This window comes from Dipteris shenzhenensis, chromosome 6 (assembly GCF_047967505.1).
Source record: "Dipteris shenzhenensis isolate YYH24624 ecotype China chromosome 6, Dip_SZ_1.0, whole genome shotgun sequence".
Lineage (NCBI taxonomy): Eukaryota > Viridiplantae > Streptophyta > Polypodiopsida > Gleicheniales > Dipteridaceae > Dipteris > Dipteris shenzhenensis.
In genome coordinates this window covers 51928495-51952586 of record NC_141601.1, presented here as the reverse complement: position 1 = coordinate 51952586, position 24092 = coordinate 51928495, and the positions used below count along the sequence as shown (strand labels likewise).

At 43.7% G+C, this 24092-nt stretch overlaps 1 protein-coding gene across 1 annotated transcript in view; it reads right to left on the bottom strand.

Annotated features, from left to right (window-relative positions):
- Positions 1-20643, bottom strand: part of LOC147901319 (uncharacterized) — a 77786-nt gene extending 57143 nt beyond the window's left edge. Inside the window, exons 1-5 of the mRNA XM_087376468.1 lie at positions 19396-20643; positions 13965-14165; positions 13518-13640; positions 13202-13239; positions 499-673 (exon numbers count right to left, since the gene is read on the bottom strand). Coding sequence (XP_087232594.1) covers positions 499-673; positions 13202-13239; positions 13518-13640; positions 13965-14165; positions 19396-19473 — 615 coding nt within the window. The 5' untranslated portion in view covers positions 19474-20643. The remainder of the gene's footprint in view (positions 1-498; positions 674-13201; positions 13240-13517; positions 13641-13964; positions 14166-19395) is intronic.
- Between the last annotated feature and the right edge of the window lie 3449 nt (positions 20644-24092).

Below are 24092 nucleotides of genomic sequence, written 5' to 3'. Positions count from 1 at the left end.
GGATATCCAGAGATACAGGCAGAGGTCCTACTCATTGGAGACTTCAATGCCAACACCAAGGACACATAGGCAGAGACCTTGGATTTCCAAGGAGATGCCTTAGCACTACCGGATCTTCAACTTGGAGAGTTTAAGCTGCAGGTTAGAGACACATACTGGATCCATTATGCAGTATGGGAGATATTTGTCAGATATGTGATCATTGAAAAACTTGGAAAGCATACATCAAGGAGGATTTCTACTACAATGGGACAACTATCTCGAGGTTGGTCACTGACTCTTCTGGGCATGGAGAAAGCAGGCACATTATATCCTGTGAGTGTGGTGCCCTCGCCACAGTAAACTTCTTGAGTGAACCTTTTCACATTAATGGAGATGTAGCGGATTTCAGGAGTGTTCATCTTTTATCCCGCTGCCTTAACGTTATTTGCTAAAGAAGACATGCCTTCATAATGTACCTTAGTTTCCACACAGTTTACCAGATGCTTCATTGAATACAAATAAAGAAGGATGAAATAAGATTTCCATTAAAGTAAAATAGATTCTAGCCTCTGATGAAATCGAAGGATTCGAACGCTTCCAGATTTGAGAAACTTCAGATGCTTCATTTGGACAGAAATCAGGAATGGCTTCTTCAACTTGAACAGAGGTGTCCCTTCCATCTTCAGTAGACCTATATAATGCAGTAGCAAATTATAATCTCTCTTAATTTTCTGTTTTTTCATTATGGAGGAAAGACACAAAGACCATTAAAACATAGAATAAAGAAAGTACAAACATTTGAAAAGAATAACTAATTTTACTTTAAGCAAAGAAAGATGCAATAATTGCAAATGGTGAGGTCCACAAGTAACTCTCAGTGGTCTTTGATAAAAAACAAACTAAGGTTCCCTCAAATCCAGTAATCCACCAACATTTTGAAACTAATATTACTTTTGTGCTTTACAATAATAGTAAGATGTATAGACTCTTCTGGAAATGCGGATGACGAAGTGCATGCTCCTTATTGTGTTTATGGAGGTTGAAATCTCTTGTCACAGTTTCTCCCTTCAGCAGCGTTGACCTTATTCCCACACGATGACGGGCTTTAGATTGGGTCCAGGTGAGTTCAGCTGTGGAAAGTGACCACATTTAGAATGTCATCATATATGGGCTTTTCTACGCCAGCTTAGCTCCTTAGACATTACTTAGGCATTGGTGGAGCAAAGCATAGTGTGCCTCGGTCCTGATCTGGTCTTCTTCATCCGTTGGTACCACGGTTTCACAATGGATGACATGGAGATGACTTATCATGTACTGAGATACCTATTATGGTCCGCTTCCTAAGCCCTCCCATTGAGTACAAACCTATCTTCTCCTCTATCAGGGCCTATTTTGGCACTGTTCTTGAGATCTTGACCACAACAGCTTCTTTACAATATGACAATGAGTCTCGAAGGTGCGGTTGATCGTGGAGGACCTAGATACCCTTGCCAAGGAGGTACTTCTAGGGACCTTAAATAGGGAAGTATTCAGGCAGAGGATTGAGGTTTTAGCCTTATGAAGATAGTACTTATGTTGTAGAAAGATGGGTTACCTAGCCAAGGCTTGGGACTGCTTTGCGAGCCACCCTTCCCCTTACCCACAAGTCCCTCCAGATTGCCAATAGGAGGATAGGAGTGGCAATACTTGCCCCCTGCATTGGGAGCCACAACTTCCTTAGTTACAAACCCCATGGGGGTTTGGACTAGAGTGGAGAGCAAGACAACAAAAGGAGAGCAGCAAGGAATCGTAGAAGATGGGCCCGTTGGAGGCAACATGCTAGGATGGGATCTCAAACAGGGTCTCTCAACATCTGGATTCACCTCACTCCAAGCGCCCGATGTCTCCTGAGAGGGAGGAGTTTGTTGATCTTCCACTAGATCTTCCATCAGAGATGGTGTAAGAGGACATAGGTTAGATTCCTTTGGCACAAGTTTAGACAGCTTTGTGGCTAGCGTAAGAGATCCCCCCTCCATCTCTTCTTTCCGGCATTTGCCACCACATGCACCCCATCCCCCTCGCCACCTAATCCTCCAACCACCCTTGCTTCCCTCTCAAATTGGCTCGCTCCTCTGCCTTCTAGCCCCTTACCTTTGCTCCTCATTCCCAAATGTTGGAGAAGTGGTTGGGATACACAAGTCGCTAACTATAGCTAGTACGTTGTCGCAATGCCACCTTCCAAACTGCTTCCCCTAGCGACAGCCATGGTTGTGGATGTGCAATGGCCATGATTCATTTAGAGAGGAGCAACAAGCAACATTGGCCTTTGAACTAATGTATAGTTCGGCTAGGGAGTCTCGGCCTCTTTTTTGATGTCTTGGGTCCTCAAGGTGGGTTTGGAGCTAGTGATGCCCCGTGTGCATTTCGAACAGATTTTGGGTTACTTTCCCTCTCCAGCAATGTCCACTGGCTTCCAAGCATCGGAAGGCCTTGTTCGTCACCCTTCCATCTTCTCCATAGTTGGATACTAGCGAGTTGGAATAGGCATGGTTTCCACAATCATGCATGTTAGTAGCTAGGGCTTTCTTTGTTGCCATGCCTTCCTCAGAGCAACACATGTGGGAGCAGTTTATCTTCATCGTTAGGAGCCGTGCTCCTTAGCATGAGAACCAATTCTCAAAAGTGCAAGGGAGTCTTAGGTTCTGGGTAGTGTTCCTAGAGAGAGTGATAGATTTTACATCAATGTGACAGGGCCATGCATGGGAGGGGGATCCACTAGCATTCTATCTTGGCCACTTCTTCCATTATATTACATCTAGAATAACCATGGCAAGGGATCCCTTGAAAAGGGGTAAGGATTTCAGATGTGTTGTTTCGAGAGGAGGTCCAGCAAGCCATGGCACTGATTTGGCAAATGGACCGTCCCATATGATGAGAGGTCCACATGGACGGCTGATGCCATTCAGAGCAGCACAAAGCTCTCACTGATTGTAGCATTGAAAGGCCCTCTAGGAGAGAAAGGGCACTTAGGAGGGACCTATCCTATACGGAGAGGATTAGGAAGCAAGAGCCATCCTCTTGAGGAGCGTAAAGGAGAGTGCTAAGCAATGGAGAATGAGGTGGGTATCAAGATCATGAGGCCCAAGTTAGCAAGGACCGAATTACAACAATGGAGAGATGAGGGGGGCTAGATGATCCACTAGGCATTCTAGAGATTACTACCCCCTTCTATCGGAGGTAAAGGAGGAGACCCCGCAATTGCTTGAAGCCCAATAGAAGGTTTGGGCCCACATTCCTTTTAAGGTCACTCTGGGCATTATGGCACAGATAGAGGCCCCTTTCGCGGTGGGTGAGGTTCTTTTGGAAGCCCTCGAGGCTCTTCCAGTACAAGCATGCCTAAGTGGACCACATTTTCACTCCCTTGCATTCGTCTTTCTAAGATGTCTTCGACTTAGGGCTGCTCCCCTAGAGGCAGATTTTCTTGATCTTGAAAGGAGGAGGCGGGGGGATTGAGCTAACAACTGCCATTGGCGCTTGAGCACAGTATTGGACATTGCAAGATCTTAGCCAAGGTCTTGAGCTTGCAGCCCCATCCACACCTCCCCACCAACATCATCCACAACACCCAGATAGGTTTTTTTAAGGAGAGAAGTAGCTTAACAACTTCACTTTTTGGGAGGCAGTATATTGGCACGAGAGCACAGGAGGAGGCTGAGTCTCTCGCTATCCCTTGGTTTGGGATTTCGAGAAGGCTTATAACAAGGTGGGATTTGACTTTCTTGGAGGGTACCATATTGAGATTGGGACAATGGTCCAAGGAGATGCTTGGGGACCGAGAGACACTCTCCAAGCAGCCCAACCACACGGGCTGAGAGTGCTCCTCGTCCTTGAGAGGAGATGGAGGGGCTTGGTAGGACCCTAGGTGCCACAAACCCTTCACGTTGATTTGGTCAGTTCTTGAGGATACGAGTTTCTCACACACTTTTCTTCCTTAGAACATGTCTTACTCGATTTTTTCATCATCGATTCGAGTGTGCCATTTTAGATGGAGTCAAAGTGAGGGAACAGAGATCGCTTGGTGATTTGCACTCTTGCTGTCACATCATGCTTCAAAAGACCAGAGCCATATTTTGTGTGTGTAGTAGTTTGATCAGTACCCTGTTCTCGTTGTGACTCTTGGTAGTTTTGGACAATTGACTCCATACCACTCCAATGGACAAGATCATTCCCAATGCCCCTTTGGTTATGAGAGGGAAAACACTCGTGTGAGGTGCAATGGGATCTAGGTGAGTGGTTTTGGCAACCTAGGGTTGGGCACTTAGAGCAAGTAGCAGAGGTGCCTTTCTTCTCCTATACCACCTGATTGGTAAACAAATTTGGTTAGATCCATCGGCTTGGACCTGCCACATGAGGTCCTTACTAGATTTTTGTCGCTCTTCTAGATTATCCTTTCGCCCAAGGAAGATCTCTTATTCTTCAGGCTGGTAGCCCATGGAGGTCTACCCATAGGACCATGGTTGGAGTACATGAGGATAGATGGTGCTTGTCATTGCTATGATGTTGAGGGCCTTCAGATGATAGCTCGCTAAATGTGGAGCTATCTAGCAACTCATAGGATTTGGTAGTGCAAGATATGAATGCCCCAAGTGGGCCATTGGCCTTCACTTATCTAGATACAGGTGTCTTGGGTGCTTAAGCCTAGGACTACCCTTAGTGTACCAAAGATATCATGTGTCCTAATTGTCCCAAAGTTAGGATACATGACCATAGGTTAACTTGACCTCCATAAGACTAGCCACGTTATGTCCAGATGTGGTCACGACATTCTCCCCCCCCTTAACCAGAGAATGACTAAGACATTAATTCATGGAATTGGCACCGAAGAGAATCAATACTTTCACAAGTACTATTCTCTTGTAAGCGATATTTACACTTAACCTTCGCTCTGGAACAACCTTGTTCCTTAGTTGTTGGTCTCTATAATCCAAAATACATTCCGCTTCATGGGGCACATAAGTGGTGAAATCCTCTAGTCATATGAGTTCATCATTGGAGACCAAGTTATCTCCACACCCAGTATCTCTTTGAATGTATTGACAGGAAAGACTAGATTTAGCTGAACATATTAGGCAATAGTAGCTTGTAAGCCATGTCAATGATTGTTTTAAGGATCATGAATGGACCACAATAACAATAAGATATCTTGTATACCTTGCCAATGCGCATTACGTAGAATATTTTGGGATCCTCAAGTAAACCCATTGACCTTGTAAGAGAACACGAGGCGACCGCTTTTGATTAGCATAAAACTGCACTCAGTTTTTATGCTTTCCCTTGCAAACTACAACATACCTTGTTGCTGTCACAACTGATGAACAGCAGAGCTCACTTTGACATTCTACAAGCCAACTACCCAAGGGGCTCTAGGCTGGTATCGATACATCAGCATGAATGGACTGATTTGGGTTGGTGAATGCATAGCATTGTTGTCAGCAACTCAAGCAATGGAAGGTAATCTTCCCGGTCAGACTGCCTTTGGGAGGAGACAATCTCTTAGCATGTCTTCCAAAGTCTGATTGACCTGCTCAGTCTGTCCATCCAATTCGGAATGATCAGCTGAACTCAAGCTCAGCTGAGTGTTGAGTTGCTTGAACACAGCCTGTCAGAAATGCCCAGTAAACTCAGCATTTCTGTCATTGACTATCTCAGCCGGTAAGCCATACAGGCTAAACAGCTTCTCAACAAACAAATGAGCAAGTTGGGTGGCTGTAATAGTCTCCCTCGTAGGTATGAATCGAGCAATATAATACTTTGCCATTTATTTTCAAGTATTCCAGTTGATGCAACAATCCACCTTGTCTCAAGCACTCTGCTTTATTGACTTGGTACTGTTCACAGTTTCGTTCGACATCAACCTTAAGCTTATGCCAAAGGTGGTCCTTTTGATTAGATCCAAAGTTTTGTACCCCTGGATGCCATAGCACTAGGACTGTCATGACATTCAAACAAGATATGCCATCTCGTATCTCTCACCTGGGTACACAAATGTTACCCTTTCAGAAAAGGAAACCATGTTGAATGGAGACTTCCATGAGGGGCATTCCCAGCTTGTACTTAATCCCAGACACCTTTGAAGAATTCATCAGCTCTTATATAGAGCACACACACACGAGTACCAATGCATATGGGATAACTTCCAATGTGACACGTGGCATTCTCATGACACACTAGACTAAAACTCACACTAGGACTCACTAGAACAAACCAAAATTGACTCAACTTGACTCCATTTCCTAACTTCCCCCCATGGGGGAAAGGTGAGTGACTATTGGAATGGAACCAAGAACGGAACATGACAATGACAGCCATCGAACTGTGAAATGACAGTCTAGAACTAGACATGGCTCCCATGCTAACTCAGAGGCAAGTGAGCATGGCTCAGAGACTAGTGAGCATGGTATAGACTCAAAGGCTCACCTAGCATGGCTCAGATGCTCATCATGCATGGATGCATGACCAACTCAGAGGTCTAGGGCCAGGAGGGGGATGTACTGTGGGTTCTCAGCCTTGGATAGTCCTCCTAAAATGATGTATTGATTTTATATTTGTCGTGTGTGGCTCCTAAAATTATGCCCAAGAAGGCAAAATGCCCAAATGAATGTATCAAATGTAATGAAATTACATGAATTTTGGGAAATCCCCAAAAAATTTACATGTCAAAGGCTTCAATTATGCCAAAAGACTGCAAAATTCAGAAAAGCCCTAAATTCTGGAAATTAGTGTTTTTGTAAAAAATTAGGGTTTTAAAACCTTTCAAAATTTGTTGCAGGAAAGTGTCCTAGCAACACTCAGAAGCCTTCTGATCTTCAAAGTTCCAAAAAATACGGAGTATCCAACTGAAATTTCAAAACTCGACTTTTAGGTTTAAAAATACAAATTTGACTGTTTTTCTCAGATTTCAGCAGTGGATTTGCTTTTTAGAGTGTCCTGCAGCAGCAATAGAGGTGGGTGACTGTAGAAATGAAGGAGGCAGCGGAAAAACGACCTCAACCAAACCTTAAATCGTCCAAAACAGTGTGGCGGCTGGTAGAGAGGCCACTAACTTGCTGAAAAAGGGGTGTAGAGTGAAGTTTTCGCGATGAAGAGCTCCAAGACCAGCAGCTTCACCAATGGCAGCAACTCCAAACTTGAATTTGTTGAAGGAGAGTAGCTTGTTGAGAGGCTAAGGGTAGAAGAGAACAAGATGCGGAGAAAGGAGTGGAAGGGAGCTCAATCATGGAGAGTATGGCTTCCATTTGCGGGCTTCCCTCATCCTCTAGATTGAGCATGGAGAAGGGAAAGGTAGGAAAGGAGGCTCTGATACCATGAAGGTGCATGGTGGAGAGGGAGAGAGAGAGAGGGTAGGCTAGGGAGAGAGATAATGATACTCAAAGAGAGACATAATGAAATGGAAATGAAATAGCAAGAGCAATGAACAAAATGAAAGTACTCACATGTAGACCAAAGAGCTTGTAGGCCTGATACTTGATTGATGTGACAAGTGACAAGTACATCTCTTATATAGAGCACACACACACATATGAGTACCAATGCATATGGGATAACTCCCAATGTGACACGTGGCATTCATAGGACACATTAGACTAAAACTCACACTAGGACTCACTACTAGAACAATCCAAAACTAACTCAACTTGACTCCATTTCCTAACTATAATGACCAAATCACGTGCGAAATGTGGTCCTAAAAGACATCTTTCTTAAATATTCTTATCTAATAATAGCCCATTCTCAAATCAATCTTAGTGAAATACTTAGCTCTGTAGAGCCGATCGATGAGATCGTCCATCCGAGGTAACATATATTTTTAATCACCAAGTGATTCACACCCTTATAGTCTACGCTTGGACACATATAAGAGTCTTTCTTCTTACCCAGTAGCATTGGTGCACCCAAGGTGACTTGCTAGGCCACACTTGACCCAGTGAGAGGTATTTCTAAAGTCATCGCACAAGTTCATCCTCCTCTTTCAAACTTGTCCTGTATGGCTGCCTGAACACAAGCTACGCACTAGGTACGAGTTCAATTCTATGGTCAACATTCCTCACAGGAGGTAGACCCATGGGAAGTTCTTTGGAAATACATTTGAATCTCAAACATAATGTTATAGATTAGTTGGGTCTCAGGTAAGCCCACAGGTCCTAAGATCGAAACCTGGTTGTGATACCAAATGAAACAACCCTAATAGGCTAGTCACCAATACCTAGGGGATTCGAGGATCTCCTCTATCTCCATGCAAACTTGCAAGGTCAACAAGCATGAGTGTACAAGCACAGAGACACCTTGGGTATAGGCTAGTACGTCACCACCCAACCATAGATCCCTCAGGATCACCGTCGAGCTAGAGGCGAAGCAACCCCCAACCATACTCCATACCAGGTTAGACTATGCGTCCCATAGTACACAACCCCATTTTCCCATAGATGTCGTTACAGAGACATAGGCCTGGACGGGCTCTCAACCTAGCTGGGTATTCTTTTTCTTGGGGAAAAATGTACTTCTACTAAGTATGAAAGAAAACCAAAAGAGCAAGCTCAATGCGGGAGTACATCATGTCAAGCATGAGAAAACGAAAGTTCAAAAGGAGCTAGCAAATAACCAGGGTTGAGGTTGAGAATGCCACGTCAACCTTGAGGCAAAATCAGAGAAGAAAGGTGGTCCCCTCCATACTCTAAAAAAAAAAATCCCTCCTAGCAAGCTAGGTATTCTTGGAAGGGACCACTCCCAAGAATGACCTAAGTGAGTAACGTCTCTCACTTATATAGACATAGGGTGTCTTAGGTGTCTGAAGGCTAGGACTACCCTTTGATACCAAAGGCATCGCATGTCCTAAATGTCCCAAGTTTAGGATACATAATCATAGGTTAACCTAACCTCCATAATACTAGCCAATGTTATATCAAGACATGGATATAACAATTCTCTGGGCTCTCTTGTTGTTGCTGGCTTTATTGAGGTTGCAGGGCTACAGGTGGGTGGGGACCCGACCTACCCCCCAAGGACAAGCCCTTACTAGGTGTTCGATGTGCCTGTAATAAAAGCATTGACCAAGGAGGCTAGAAACCATGACCCTTTAATGCAACTCTCTCTCATCTAGTGTCTCGAGGAAGTTCTCCTCCTATAGGGTCTTTGGGCACTCAATAATCACCCTCGGTCATGGGACCCAGGACGTGGTAGGCAGGGACTATTAACCTTGTGCCAAAACAACCTCTGATGGAGGACAAAATGGAGTGATACTCCTTCGGTAGCGTGATACTCCTTTGGGAGCCCTGGGAAGTGAAGCATCACTAGGAATCGTGGCATGCGGTGCATTGTGTCCATATCATCGAATGTGAGCCCATGATACTCTGTAATAAAGAACACAAGGTGAGGGCCGATGAATATTTGACTCTCCTCCACCAAGGTGTGGGAGGTGATGGGGGAGCTTAGCTGGAGAAGAAATACTCCTGTCCCATAGATGGTGACCTCTTGAATGTGGTTATCCTCTAAGGCCAAGCTCGCTTGGATCCAATCGCGAACATCGCTCCCTGTAAGCTTGAGGCCAACAATCCGACCCACTAGTGCTCGGTCCTAGAGGGACTAGACGGCATTCTTCACCTGCTGTTTGTTCCCTGGGAAAAGTGCAATCTGAACAGTTGAGGGAGTCGAGGGAGCTGCCATGTAAGCCCCTCTTGCCAAACCAAAGGGTCACCACCAAGATTATGTTACTCGGGATCGAGAAAACAAAATAATGATCTGCTAGGAGGGGAGAAAGAGAGGCAAGAAAGAGAGGGAGAGGGAGAGGAAAGGAAGGAAAAAGGTGAAGAAACAAGCGGGGGTCTACCAGAATTGGTGCATGTTAGGAAGAACTTCAATTTATTGTTAATCAATCTAAGCCTTTATAATGGTTTAGTGTGAGTTTGCCTAACTCCCTAGGTCTTGATTAGAGGGACTGCCGTACTTAAAAACTTTTTGAAAACACAAAACCTTGATCCATGCTTAGTGGGTATTAGCGGCTAGATTTAAAGATGGGTATCAAAATGTTTGAGCTCAATGGGCATCAAAGCATGATCGAGCTCTGCGAATATTAAGGACTAGCATTTAAAAAAAAGAATGTGAAGCTTGTTTCAGCTCCGAGAAAGTGTGAATCATTTCTTAAAATCTATGCAAACCTCGTTCGAGCTTTTGATAATAGCCAAGCTAGAGTGCCCATATATGGAGAAGCATGATCAAGGTGTAGGGGGTTTACTAAAAAATATGCTAAGTGCATCACATGAGTTCATCAGAAGGGGTTTTGTAAATCAAAATTTCAAGGTAAACTTTACATAAATACAAAAAACTTTTTAAAGCAATTTATAAAAAAAACGTATGAGTCTATAAAGAAAAAGGAGCCCTTATATGTGGAGGTAAGGGGTTTTTTAAATACACCTTGAACGCACGTGATACATAGTGTTTCTTAGTAGTATACCCCCCAAGGTGCCCATCTATGTAAGAGCTCAATTGAGCTGGAAAACGTCTATAGAATTTAAGAAGCCCGGCCAAGCTCAGCAAATCTATTTATCATATTGAGCTCAATGGAGCTTATGAAAACAAATCATTGGTGAGAGTTATTTCAAAAGTAAAGAAGTTCAATGGAGCTTCAAAAAAACTCAATATATCACCTCAATCAAGGTCTAGGCTAAAGCCAAGGTAGCAATGAAATGGAATCCCAGCATCGCAATGAGGTGCCACCCACGTGGCAATCGACCGAGCTTCAAAACATGCGGACTACATGGCAAGGCTATGTGGCATGTTGCATCAAACATGGATGGAGCTCTTATGATTTAGGCTTCCTAAAGGGTGTGGCAATGATGTGGCAAGTTTGGGAAATCTTGATTGAGCTAGGATCCTTGATAACCAAAGATGTCAATTTTCTGAAGTGGGGCACCCTTATCTTGCTTTTATGCACCACTCCCTTAATATTGGTGTATTGGTGTATACATGACCATGCAAAGCAATTCCTATAATGCTTAAGGAGGCTGAGTCGTTCTTGTTCTTGAATTCCATACACATTTTCAAGCTTGATTGAGATTTGCATACATGGGTACTAGATGATAGAGGGGCACATTAATCATGCTTCTCCATACATGGGCACCCTCTCTTGGTTATTATCAAAAGCTCGAACGATCTTTGCATAGTTTTTATGAAACGATTCACATTTATCTTCTCGGAGATGAAAATGACCTTCATGTTCTTTTTTAAAAATGCTTGTCCTTAATCTTCTTAGAGCTCGATTGAGTTTTGATACCTATGAAGCTCAATCTTTTTGATACCAATATTCAAATTCTGTTGATACCCACTAAGCATGGATTAAGCTTGTGTATTTTCAAAAAATTGTTGTGCATATTGGCCCGTCGTGTTTAGGACCTAGGGAACTCAATATGAACACTTAGATTGATAAACAATGAATTGAAGTTCTGCCTAACCTGCACCCATTCTGGTGTCTAGAAGGCTGTGGGTTTTGGAGGTGATGAGAATGGTAGAGGCGAGAGAGAGTTTGGCAAAGAGTTTGAATGAGAAAAGTGAGCCAAAAATCCCTGAAAGGCATACGTATTGGGTTTCTTGCCACATCTATCTGTTAGCTGTCAGCTCACCGCCCTCTTCAACCCTTTCCTTTCCATCTCTACATTCTCCCTTTTCATGGAATTGTGACCATTTAATGATGCACGTTTCCTGGAATCCATGGACTGATTTGGCACTCCTCTGAATCATGCCCTTGAGCTGCCTTGATTGGCAAAATATGTGATGCCTACCCTCTCATCGAATATGATTGTGCTTGGGTCCTTATTTCCAACATATCTTAAGTGCATGTTCCTAGTGATGGCTGGGGTCGCTCTTGCTATGTCTACCAATGTATCCTCTCATCAATCTTTCTATTTGTACCACCCATGCGGCAGTTCCCCTACTCAAATGTTTAGAGCAAGGGCCTCTTGTCTCTTTTTTTCCTTGCATGCTTGATTTACTTGTACCTCTTTTGTAGGATTGCAGATTCGATTTCCTTCACCTCTGAGGATACTAGACAGTCACTGGATTTTGAAGTGCTTCCAAAATGATCTATGGACTGCTCTCTTTTCTGGCCTCTGACTCCAGACCTCTGAGTCTTTGTCCCAGCTTGTAGAGATTATCCTTGAGGTCCAGATTTTCCTTTTGTAGTCGTAAAATTTGTTGCTGTAGGAGCTGTTTTGGAGACTTCCCCTTTGGCTGTCTCATTACCGTGTATAATGGAAGAGAGAAACTCGGCTTTGCAGAGGAAATCCGGAGTACAATGAGATACCCATGAATGAACCGGAGTGCTGGTCTTCGAACACATGCTTCAGCTAGGTCTTTTCAGCAGCAGGTTCTGTCGATTCTGAGCCTGCATAGCAGGTAATGCTACAGCAAATGGCCCACATCCTTGCTGGAATAGCAGCGAGTGGACTGAAGTTCCATGCTGTGCATGTAACCTACAAGATTCAGGTGGTTCATTGCTTGAGGCTGACAGCTCCAAGCTTGTGGCTCCAGGCTGACGCCTACACAACAGTACTCCAGACTTGTAGCAGCTCTACTCCAGGCTTGTGGCGCAATTCTTTGCTACACACCGACCGTTCCAGCCTAGAACAAACACATAGTGGCAGCAGCACTCAGGACCTTCAGCTGAAAGTTAGAGGTTGTACTTCAGCTGAAAGTTAGAGGCTGTAGAAGCACATGAAGCAACAGCAACGGCACCAGCACCAGCAATCAGTGAAATGCAACATAGGAGCGCAGCTTTTAGTAGCCTGTCATCTTGATATTCAGCATGTAGCAATCCAAGGGGTGTTTGGAAAAACAGTCTAGATTAGACTAGTTCCACTCCATGCCTTGGCAAATTAACCCGAGAGAGAGAGAGAGAGAGAGAGAGAGAGAGAGAGAGAGAGAGAGAAGGGTTGAGTTCTAAACTTTATGCATCAGTGCATGGTTTTTAAAGTTGTGCATGCCTCAAAAACAAAGCTTCATATCAACTTGTGTGGCACTTCAATCTCTGTAAGATCTGTACAAATACCGTTTGTGTTTGGCATGCAGGTGCATGCACATGCTCATAGAGGTTTCTATGTATATCTATATTTAGGTGTAAAGATATAAACGTAAACAGAATCTGTGTGTGAGTAGAGAGAGAGAGAGAGAGAGAGAGAGATCTTTTCCATACCTGTGATTAGGGTCAGGACTAAGGCAGTGTATCCTAACCTGCCATAAATATCCCAGGTGTCATGTCAGTGTGTAGTCAAGAATCAAGGTTTCAATCTTTATAAGCAAAAATCCATTACTGAAAGCATTAGGATAAAGTCAACTTTGCCTTAAGTGCCTTGATCCTACATTTGTTTGAATTGAGGAGGTGCTAATTGCTTTTGTGCTTTGTGAAATGAGGTTTCCGCGGTTATTAGAAAATTATGAATTAAATGGCTCGTCTTTGCCCAAGCAATGGGCTTGGAAAAGTTCCGAAAAAGTATTTCCAATATACTTACATGCAGAATAGTACCAAAACTGCAATTTTCAAGAGGCAAAGACAATGATGTTGGTAAGATTTCTCCAACATGCTCTGCCAAATTGATGTTTGTTTCCCCAAGGATTCCTGTGCGAGAAGAACCCTAAAAAGGTGCCATAATAAACCGATTACTTTGATATATGCTAAATAAATCTTGAGGAAGGACTGAAACAATGAGAAACAAAAAGTTTGAACAATCCTCGTATCATAATGTCTTGTTATGCATGCTTTTAAAGGAACTAGGCCCCACATGTGAGTTTTCAAAAAAGCGGTGTTTTCCCATGTATGTGCTTAGCTTTCATAAGAAGAACCTTCTAGTCCACATGCTGTGTGGTGGGTTCTCTGCTCAAGTGGTAATCTTTTTGTCCTGATGTGATAACTACTAAAGAATTATGTCTTTTGAGTGAAATCATATGCATCCGATTACCTTGGAAACCAAAAGTTTGTACATCCCATTTTCTGTATGTTTCCCATTTGCAGGCTGGAGAAGTTTGGTAGATGCCAGCAAAGGTTCAATCCATTGGCAACTCCCATCTTGTATAGTAGCCTTTCCTGTCTTTGCTATGGCCTTGCCTGTCTCTAAAGGTATAAGTGAGACCATCAATTTGTTCCATCCTTGTGATGGCACCTACAATATCACAATATTGAAAATATTTTTTAGAGAACGAAAAATCTTAGTGCATCTGCTTTTAAGTGGGTGATTTTGATGACCTTCCATTATGTGAAAATTAAGTTTGTTAAATGTATCATTCTAGGAAATTCTGGAGAAGACAACATAAGCACGCATAACTAGGAGAAAGAAAGCCTTGGTTTCACAGATCGGGGTTAGAAACCAGAGCAACATAAGGGAAATACATAAAAGCAAAGAACTTTACATTTCTTGGTTGCATAACACTCTTGTTCATATAGACCATAGCAACTTAAGGCACATAGGACAACATTGAACCCTATTTCATTGTGCATTGTTGCATTTTGGTATCAACAAAAACGATGTGTATGAAGATGTATAAGAACAGGAAAAAAGAGCTGCTAATACCTAGTATCTACGCATAGTAGGATTACTTGAGGGTTCTCATGAAGGGAGCATGACATAAAATATTGATCACATTCTAGCAGCAACCCCTCAAATTCAGAGGGGCTAAAAGGACATAGTTTGTTGTTGTCATTGTTTCTCTCAAGTGCAGGTTCCGAGGGTGTTGGTCATCTACAGTCATGTCATTGCTCGTTGTAGCATAGGTGGTCATAAGTGTAGCATAGGTCCTTGGGTTGTATTCCGGTGAGAGGTGTAAAGCGTGGAAAGCAGATCCCATGCACGCGTGGGTGAGAAAGAGGGCTTGATCACAACCATGGATGGAGGCTCTTGCCTCCACGGGAGTTCAAGGGTTCAGAAGGGGGTTGCAGGGTTCGAAAAGGGGACAGGGTTGAGAGAGCTACCCAGGAGTTTCAGGGTTTAGAGGGGGTTGCAGGGTTTAGGAGGAGTCCAGGGTTGAGGAGTGGAGAGCTAGTCTCCTTTGCAGATTCGAGGGATAAGGGTTGAGGAGGAGGGACAAGGAAGGAGGAAGGAGGGAGGAGGGAGAAGGAGGAGGGAACAATGAAGAGGGAGGAGGGAGGAGGAGAAGGAGAGAGGAGGATGGAGAAAGAGGGAGGAGGGAGGAGGAGAAGGAGAGAGGAAGAGGAGGGAGTACAAGGATTGAGAGTGCAAGGGTAAGGGCATGCTAGAACACGAAAGTAAGAGAGCATGGACGCAATGGAGATCAATCACATGAACACAATAGTGAGCTTGAACACTAAACCCCAAAGAGTCGGAGCTTTGTTATTCCATTGAGAGAGATTTATACATGTTTGTCTCTACACAATCCATAGGTCCTCCGTGGTGGGACCTCTTTTGTAGGAGACCTTTTGGACAAGAGCCCCTTCACTTTTTGGGAGGACCTTTTGGGTCTCTACACAAAGTGGAGGGACCTCAAATAGTGTAGGCTTTTAATATTTCTCTCTCTAGATTTAGTATTTCTCTCTCTAGATCATGATTTTGCAAGTATGATTGGATCTTTTATAGAAAGGATTTCAGCTATCCTCATCCTTTAAGATTCATCATATCATCTTTTAGGCTCAAGATATTACAAGTGGAGCTTCGCCACTACCCTACACACACAATGATCTCATCGTTGTTGCTCTAGATTGCACTTCTGGCCCTTGTTGCCACAGTATTAACAACTCCTTCAGACCGATTTAATTACCTATCCTCGGGTTATGGTTAAGTCTACAGACGATGTTGTGATGCGGTTCTTTTTACCTAGTGAGTATGGTAAGGATGGCGTCGGTGATAGATGGATCAAGCTTGTTGTCGATCTTTTCCTTGTATCCACGAACACCGTAGATTGTTTGCTCAGTTTTTAAGAAGCTAGTGTCAACTATTTCTTCAAATAAACACACATACTGCCCTTGAAGAGATGTGGCTCTTTGAAAGAGGCGACTGGTTCTATTTGTTGATTTGGGTTGAAACTGAGGTTGGGTAAATGGTCATCAATGGTGAGGGATACCTCCAGGATTACTGCTAGAGCTTCATTGTATTTTGCACTCTCCTTGAGTGTTTTGTCATAACTTCCTTGCATAAATGATACATGTTTGTCCAAGGCTCTGATGAGTATTTCTTGGCTTGTCCATTTGATCTTGGAGTTTCTATTGATTAGCGACCAATTGCGAGGAGCATCTACACTATCTGGATCATGATGTTTGGCATCCCACTGGTAGTGACAGGGTACCGCATCAAATATGGGATGCATTCGAAAGGAAGATGGAGCTTGTAAGTACTCAAGGAGGTACCTCTCATTGAGCAGCTTTGGTCTACGCCAAGCAGGTTGCGGCTCCAATTTGTTGCTTATGTTTAGAGTGATTTGCGCTTGGCGAATACTTGTTGAAATTCTGGAGAGGTCCCATCCCCCTCTCGACTGCATATCTGGGTATTGCTTCCAAAAATCACCAATGGGTTTACCAGGCATGGGGATCCTATCGGTATCCTATTGCAACTCCCATGTGGGTGTGCGATTTGGATTATCCATTTCGTGAATCTCATTCATGAAATCATTAATGGTGTCTTCCATTGGAAAATCAAGTGAGATCTGAGGAATATGTGGTCTTGTGGGAGAGGAAGAGGTTATAGGGGACAAACTTGAGGTGGAAGCAAGTGTTGAATTTGAGAAGGTAGAAAAAGGGATGTCGGTGGAAAGTGGAGGGAGAGCACAGCAAATGGATCTAGCGACTTGATAGTCCTCAAGGGATGGATTGTCAAGTGATGGAAAAAATCTAGGTGTAACTGGATGATAGGAGTTACATTCTTGGATTAGGTGGTAGTGTTGAGAGGCTTGGGTGAAGAGGCAAGGAATATGGGTTAGCATCGATTTTTGGAAAGGTACGGAGGATAGTACTGCAGTTAGGGAGGGATTTGAGAATATCAGAATAGAGAGTGGCAAGATAGGGGAGATGAGATTGAAGGCGGAATGTTCCAGAAAATCGACATTTAATCTGAATGGCAATCGGCCAATATCCAAAGGGACTCGACAAATTTCCTGTCATACCTTGGGCTGCTATCATTGCACCTAAGGAATATGGAGGGTTGGTAATGCCTAACTTGCAGAAGAAAGGTACTATGTTGGCTAAATGGTTACTGCAACTTACTAGCTCCCAGTGGTGGGCTGATGCTACAAAATACAGAATCGACTAGGGATTCTGAAGGAGCTGGCTTATGGAGGGGTATGCAGTAGAAGGAGATAAAAACTCAGATCTGGTTGGTGGGTTGGTTGTCAGCTGGAAGGAGGTGATTACCCATATGGAATGGATGGCCCAGAGGGGTTTATGGGGGACACATATCTGGGAGAGGAATCTGGTGGCCCAGAATATGCCTTTGGCAGGATGGTCCTGTGGCTTTGAGAAATCTAGAACTGAGCAAGTGGGATGCCTCACAAGGAAATGATGAGATGGTGGAGGGACATGCGGCTGCAGCAGTCTCTGGGATAGACCACCTGACCTGCATTCTGAGGGCAGGGATCTGCCTACAAGGTATCCTTTTGGGGGAGGGCTGTGCTGCTATTATTAATCAGCCTTTCCTCCAGCCTGAGCAAGCAAACCAGAACAGAAAAACGAGCAGCAATATCAAGCATCTAACTGCAGGGCTAAGGTGCAGCTAAGGATTCATAGGTGCAGCTCTTGAAGTGTACTTGAGCAGATCACCAGTGCCTCTTTGTCACACAAGATATTTGGAGCAGCTAGAACAGCTACTCTTCTTAACCTTGGAAGGAATGCCTTCCCTTGGGTCAGAGCTTTGTATCTGAAGGGGGAAAACCTCTACTCTGAGTTGCACAATTTTAACTTTGTCAGTGTTATGTATCTTTTTCCCTTGCACTATTTGATCGTTTTTGGAACTTACGTTTACACCCAGTTCGACACTTTGCGGCACACAGCATATACATGTGTGAAGAGAAGGAAGTAGTCTTTATGAGATCTCAAATCCCTACACGCTGTTTTAGTATTTTCCAAGTCCCATCTAGATACAGCAGGAGAGAGGTCTTTTGAGACTGGATGTAGTTTTCATTGGTAGTGCTTCATACTTAACTCAGTGCAAATCGCTTCACCTTGTAGTAGGAACTGTTTTTAGATATTTTAGAACTCACTCCCATGCCTCACGCCCCTACACAAGTGTTCAGCTATATATTTTGGAGTCCCCCTCTAAATACGTCTAATACTAAATATGGTGGTTGTGGCAATGCTTTATACTTGCTAAAGAGTGCCCTTTCCAGCCATTGAAAGTAGGTCAACCAGGAGAGAGGTCGTAATACTGAACATAGTTGTTACAGTAGTGCTTCAGACTTTCTCGGTGTAAGTAGGCTGGCCATCACTCTGCATCTGTAGCGAAGACACTTTTTTTTATAACACTCACTCCCAAGCGCATTTGGTCTTAATACTGAACATAGTTGTTACAGTAGTGCTTCAGACTTAGTGTGTTTTTTCCACCGATTAAAAGTAGGCCATCACTCGGCATTTGTAGCGAAGACAACTTTTTTAAAAACACTGGCACTCTCAAGCGCATTCAAGGAAACCACTTCCCTAGCTTTGGAAGCTGTAGTGCATTTCATTATGTATGTGTTTTGGTTTTCTGGTTGATTGTGTTTGTCATCGGAGTGAGAGTAGAAATCCCCCCTCCCCAGCCCCCTCTCTTCCTCTCTCTCTTGTTTACACATGCACTTGATCTTTGTTCAGAATTAGGCTCACTTCCTCAGCATTCAACAGCATACGTTTTATAACACAGGCGCACATGCATACACACATTCCCATACATGTGTGTGAAGGGCTTCTTAGTAAGGTTTCAGCACAGCTCCAAGATGAAGGGCAGATAATGGCTAAAGATACAAAGGTTGGGATGAAGGCTGTGATGCCCTCTCTAAATCTTTGGGATGAAGGCTAATAAATACTATCATCTCTGTCTAAACCGTAGAAAGATCTCTACTATCTACACAAAATATTTGAAAATGGCAGCTGGTAGAGCATAAGCACCTCTAAAGCATATACGCACTACTAACGATAATCATCCGACTTGGATTTTAGATTTGGCAGATTGAGGAGGAGGTATTTTGTAAACTGAGGGTTCCTGCAATCTGGAAATTGTGTATTACGTAGACGATTCTGACATCCCATCGTACAATGTGCGTACTCTCTTAATTGGAAGACTGTATCGATAAATTTGGTGAGCCCGCCTGTCGGCGTAAATCGATGCAAAACTACAGGACTTTTCCTCGGTCTTCTTGCAATGCGATTTCAGAAGGCAAATGCAAAAGAGAAAGGAAGGTCCGTGCGACGGAGCTTACTCGGCTGGCATGAAATTCAAACTTGAATTCGACCTTCTCCCTTTCTTTGATCGCTCTCCTCGAGACTGATTTGAACATCGTAACTTCCCTTTGACGCGGTGGTCACAAACATGCCGGCCTGCCAATCGTCAGCAATTAATGAGGAATACCTTGACAGTCGCTTTACGCTGTTGCAAAGGTCATTACGGTCGTGCAAATCCTCCCGTCCTCTTTATACGATGCTCTGGCTTGGATGGTCTCATGCGATCTGCCTCGCACCAGATTCTAGCGCAATCAGCCGATCTTTCCTCGTGACTTCATATCAGAATCCTCAGCTTGCTAAATGGCAATATGTATTTTCATTACTCGATGCCCCAGAAGAAATCGCACGAAACGTGATGTGTTTGCTATCGCGCCTGAAACTTCCGTGGCTGCTCTTCACTGATAAATTTCATTTGCGGCATCCTGTGGAGGATCGACAATCAAATGGGCTCCTACACTGAATGGAACTTCCTTTATTTGACCACATGGCAAAAGTGTTCCAAATGCCACCAATGCAATGAAAATCACGGTCGCTGTTTCAGCGGTTTCCTTGAAAGAAGCGGTCGCCTGATGCGATTTTGGTCATAGCTGATTTCGCGTGGCACTGGCCACGTTGTAAGAAGGCCTGCTTCCGACAAAATGGGGAAGTGGGTTGCTCGTCGTGCACCTAGGATGATGGTGAGCTCCTAGCCTTCTACTCTCAGGGTGCTTCTGCTTTGACATTAAGTACAAATTGAGGGCTGCAGAGTGTCTTCAGTTCGACCCATTCGTATTGGTGCATGTGAGTACTCTTCCTTGATGATAGCATGCTTTCACAATCGCTATGCTAATTTTCGGCTGTCCTTCACTCTACCCGCCGAGGTAGATGTGGTCGACCATCACACATGCCTTAGGGGAGAGAGAGAGACAATCCAGAAGCATTCACGGGGCGTTTTCACCAGCTGATGCTTGGAACTGAGCCTTTCTGTGATTGATGGGCGGCTGATCTTTGAGTCGAAGCTGCTCTAGGCATAATGTGTGGTGTTTGGAGAGCCTGTGAGGTCCACATCGAATTGCCTTTTCGACGGAAATACGCACGATTTTACAAAGGCTCGCATGGTAGCGCACAAAGCAATTGAGCTTTTGGAAATGGGAACGGGATGAAGGGTCCTGGTTTGCCTGGAGGAGGCAAGATTGAAAGGAACAGGAGAGTCGAGGGCCAAGGCTGTAAGAAAAAAGTGGATCCACTCGAATGGTCATGTAGAAATTTCGGAGTCGTCTAGAATGGCAGACTTGTGCGCAAATTTGCGATGAATGAGAGTGATATAGTAGAAGACGTCTACGTAAACTTGCGCGACTTTGCGATGAATGAGAGTGATATGATACAAGACACCTACGTCCTGAATGAGAAGTTGGAATCTGTGATTCATAGAAGACATCTGCACGAATTTACGCAAATTTGAGCTGAATGAGAGGTTGGAATCTGTGATTCATAGAAAACAACTGCGTAAATTTGCGCCGGATGGGGAGAGAAGGAAGGCGATTTGGTGTACCATTATTCGCATTCTGCCAAGGTAAATTGCGAGATTGAAACAGCGCCGGGTTCATAATTGGTGGAAAGTCTAAAAGAGTTATTTGTTTGTGAGTTTTCGATGACAAATCGCGAAGCAAACGTGCGCCAGGTGATAGGTCCTGGGCGTCTTTCAGAGGTGTGCTTTTTGGTGAGGGGTCAGTGCGATGCTGATGAAATTTTCCACGAAGATGCGCGAATTTGAAGTGATGGACGGAGATGGATTGGATGGATACAGATGGTGGATTTGATTCAAGCGAGGTTGGAAATTGTTGAGGGTGGAATCGATCAAAGCTGCGCTCCCAAATTCTTGCAGGCGCGGATGGATTCCGACGACGATGGAATCTAAAATTGAATCGAATTCTTCAAATGCGACACGATCGAATTCTTTGAATGCCACCCCACGATTCTTGATGAGTAAAATTTTGTCGATTCGTCATCATTTGCTTTGCATGCGATGGAATTCCCACGATTCTTTTCGATGCTTTCGACGTCGCATCCCGGATTCCGTATATTCCACGGATTCCGTATATTCCTCCGATTCCCTTCCTGCCATGTGGCAGCCTGTCATCACATCCCATCCCCATCCACTTGAGCATGGCATTCCCACGGATCATCGGCGCACAAGATTGATCGCCAGCATTGGTTGGGTGCAGACAAGCAAGATTGCTCGCCACACAAGCTGGGTGTAGTCTGTAAACGCCCTCAAAATTGCCACTGCAGTATCTTTACGAGCACCGCCCAATCCTATGTTTGCAATGACTTACCCATCTCTAGCAAACCACACTAGAAAGTAATGTCCCTACCAAGCTTTCTGATGGTCTATCCGAACCCTCATCTCATCCTCCACTTTCTTTCCAAGAACTCTTATCTATCATAATTTTCCCAAAAAAAAATGTCTTACTTTCTTTGCACATGATCCTACCCACTCTACTCTCTTTGGACATGGACGCACAATGCCCCTCCCATGACAATCCCATGCAAGGGGTGTGCACCCCACCGTTCGCCCTTCCCGAAAGCCTTCCCCATCTCCATCCTTTACCCATGATACTCATAACATAATGAACCACCTCCCCTTTACCATGTTCACACATTCGCCCTATAACACCTCCATGCACAAAGCATTCCCCCTCATGAGCCCCCCCTTTCCCTTTCCATGGACCCTCTTTTCGCCCTCGCATGTAGCCCTCTCAAATGTAGCTCAAGTGCTCCTCTCTTGTCACCCTTGGGCCATGATTGTTCACGTTATGAAATATGAATCAATAGCCACCTTACCTATTCTCTGACATGCATATTTATTAACCATCACACCATCTACATTCTATCTCTAAGCTCTTCCTTCCCCACCTACTTGTCCTTATCATTTTAACTACTACACATTTCTTCTAAGCATTCTATATTCACATAAATCTCTCACCGAACGCACAACCACCATTTCTTTTCTCCCCCTTGTGATGTAGACATTTTAACTTCTTTCTCAAGGATGTGCTCATTGAGCTTGCCAATTTAAGCATCCATCCTATTTATCAAAATATATGACTTGCTTATATCTTTTTCATTTGTATCATTATAATTTAAAAAACTCATCATGATGACACCTTAACTTTACAATTGAGATGTAAGGGAATGGGTGTCTTTTCTAAAAAAGTGACATATGGAATCAACCATGAATGGATATGTGAACTAGGTGGTTAAGAATGAATTTTCAATCTTAGCTACATTAATGAAAGCATGTTTACTTTAAGAAATCAAGCTGGCTCCTACATTTTCTTTACAAGTGCACAAATTATGTGCTGATTTCAAATAAGATTTGATCATTGCAGTTTTCAATCAATGCTTGCAAAGTTGATTGGTTCGTAATTTTAGACAAGTAATTAATGCTTTCTCATTCCAAGGACCCAATGTTATATGCTAAAAATATTGACACTTAACAAAGTGCAAGCCAAGCTCTTTTGGTTTGATGGACAAAAAGTCAAGCTTCAAGCTTTACAACTAACAATTGTCTTCCATCTATATGACTTAAAAAAACTTAGAACTAAGTCCCAAATATCCCTCAAACAGCTCAAAATTTAGAACTAAGTCCCAAATATCCCTCAAACAGCTCAAAGCACTTTAGGACAACTCAATTAGAGAAGTTATTCACCATCCTTTCTTATATAGTGACACATTGTGTGAATGTATGTGCAAGAGTGCATGTGCATGTGTGTGTGTGTATGTGTGCACACGCACGCGCACATGCACTCTTGTGCACACATTCATGCAATGTGTCACTACATAAAAAAGGATGGTGAATAACTTCTCAATTTGTGTGTGTGTGTGTGTGTGCACGCGCACGCGCACATGCACTCTTGTGCACACATTCATGCAATATGTCACTACATAAAAAAGGATGGTGAATAACTTCTCTAATTGAGTTGACCTAAAGTGCTTTGAATTCTTTGAGAGATACTTCGGACTTAATTCTAAATTTCGAGGGATAGTTGGGACTTAATTCTAAATTTTAGGGGATAATTGGGACTTAGTTCTAATTTTTGAGTTGTTTGGGGGATATTGGGACTGAGCTGCATTCAAATGCATGTGCATGTGCTTGCATGCATCCTTGTGAGATTCTTGGATGCCTACACATTGTGTGAATTTGTGTGCAATAATGCATGTGAGTGCAGGTTTGTAGGCACGCGTGTGTGTTAACATGCATGTGCAAGCTTGCATGTGTGTGTGTGTGTGTGTGTGTCCATGTGCATGTGCATGCATGCATTCTTGTGAGATTCTTGCATGCCTACACTCGTGCTTGTAAACTTGAGTGGCACGTGCAGCATTGCATGTGTATGCATGAGCATGTGTACACATGCACACATCCCAATGTGTACATGTGCACACACCCTAGTGTGTTTCATGTGTAGACACCCTAACACGTGCATGTGTACATGTGCACACACCCTCATGTGTACAAGTGCACATTCTCTCTTTGGGTATGCATGTGCATGTCTATGCTTATGTGTGCACATGTGTTTGTGCTTGCATGCGTATGTGTGCACGTGTGCATGTCCACATGTCTGCTTGCACACCCTTGACACATCAAAGTTCATGAATGCCATAAGTGTGCACCTATTTACGGAGAGGTGTGCAT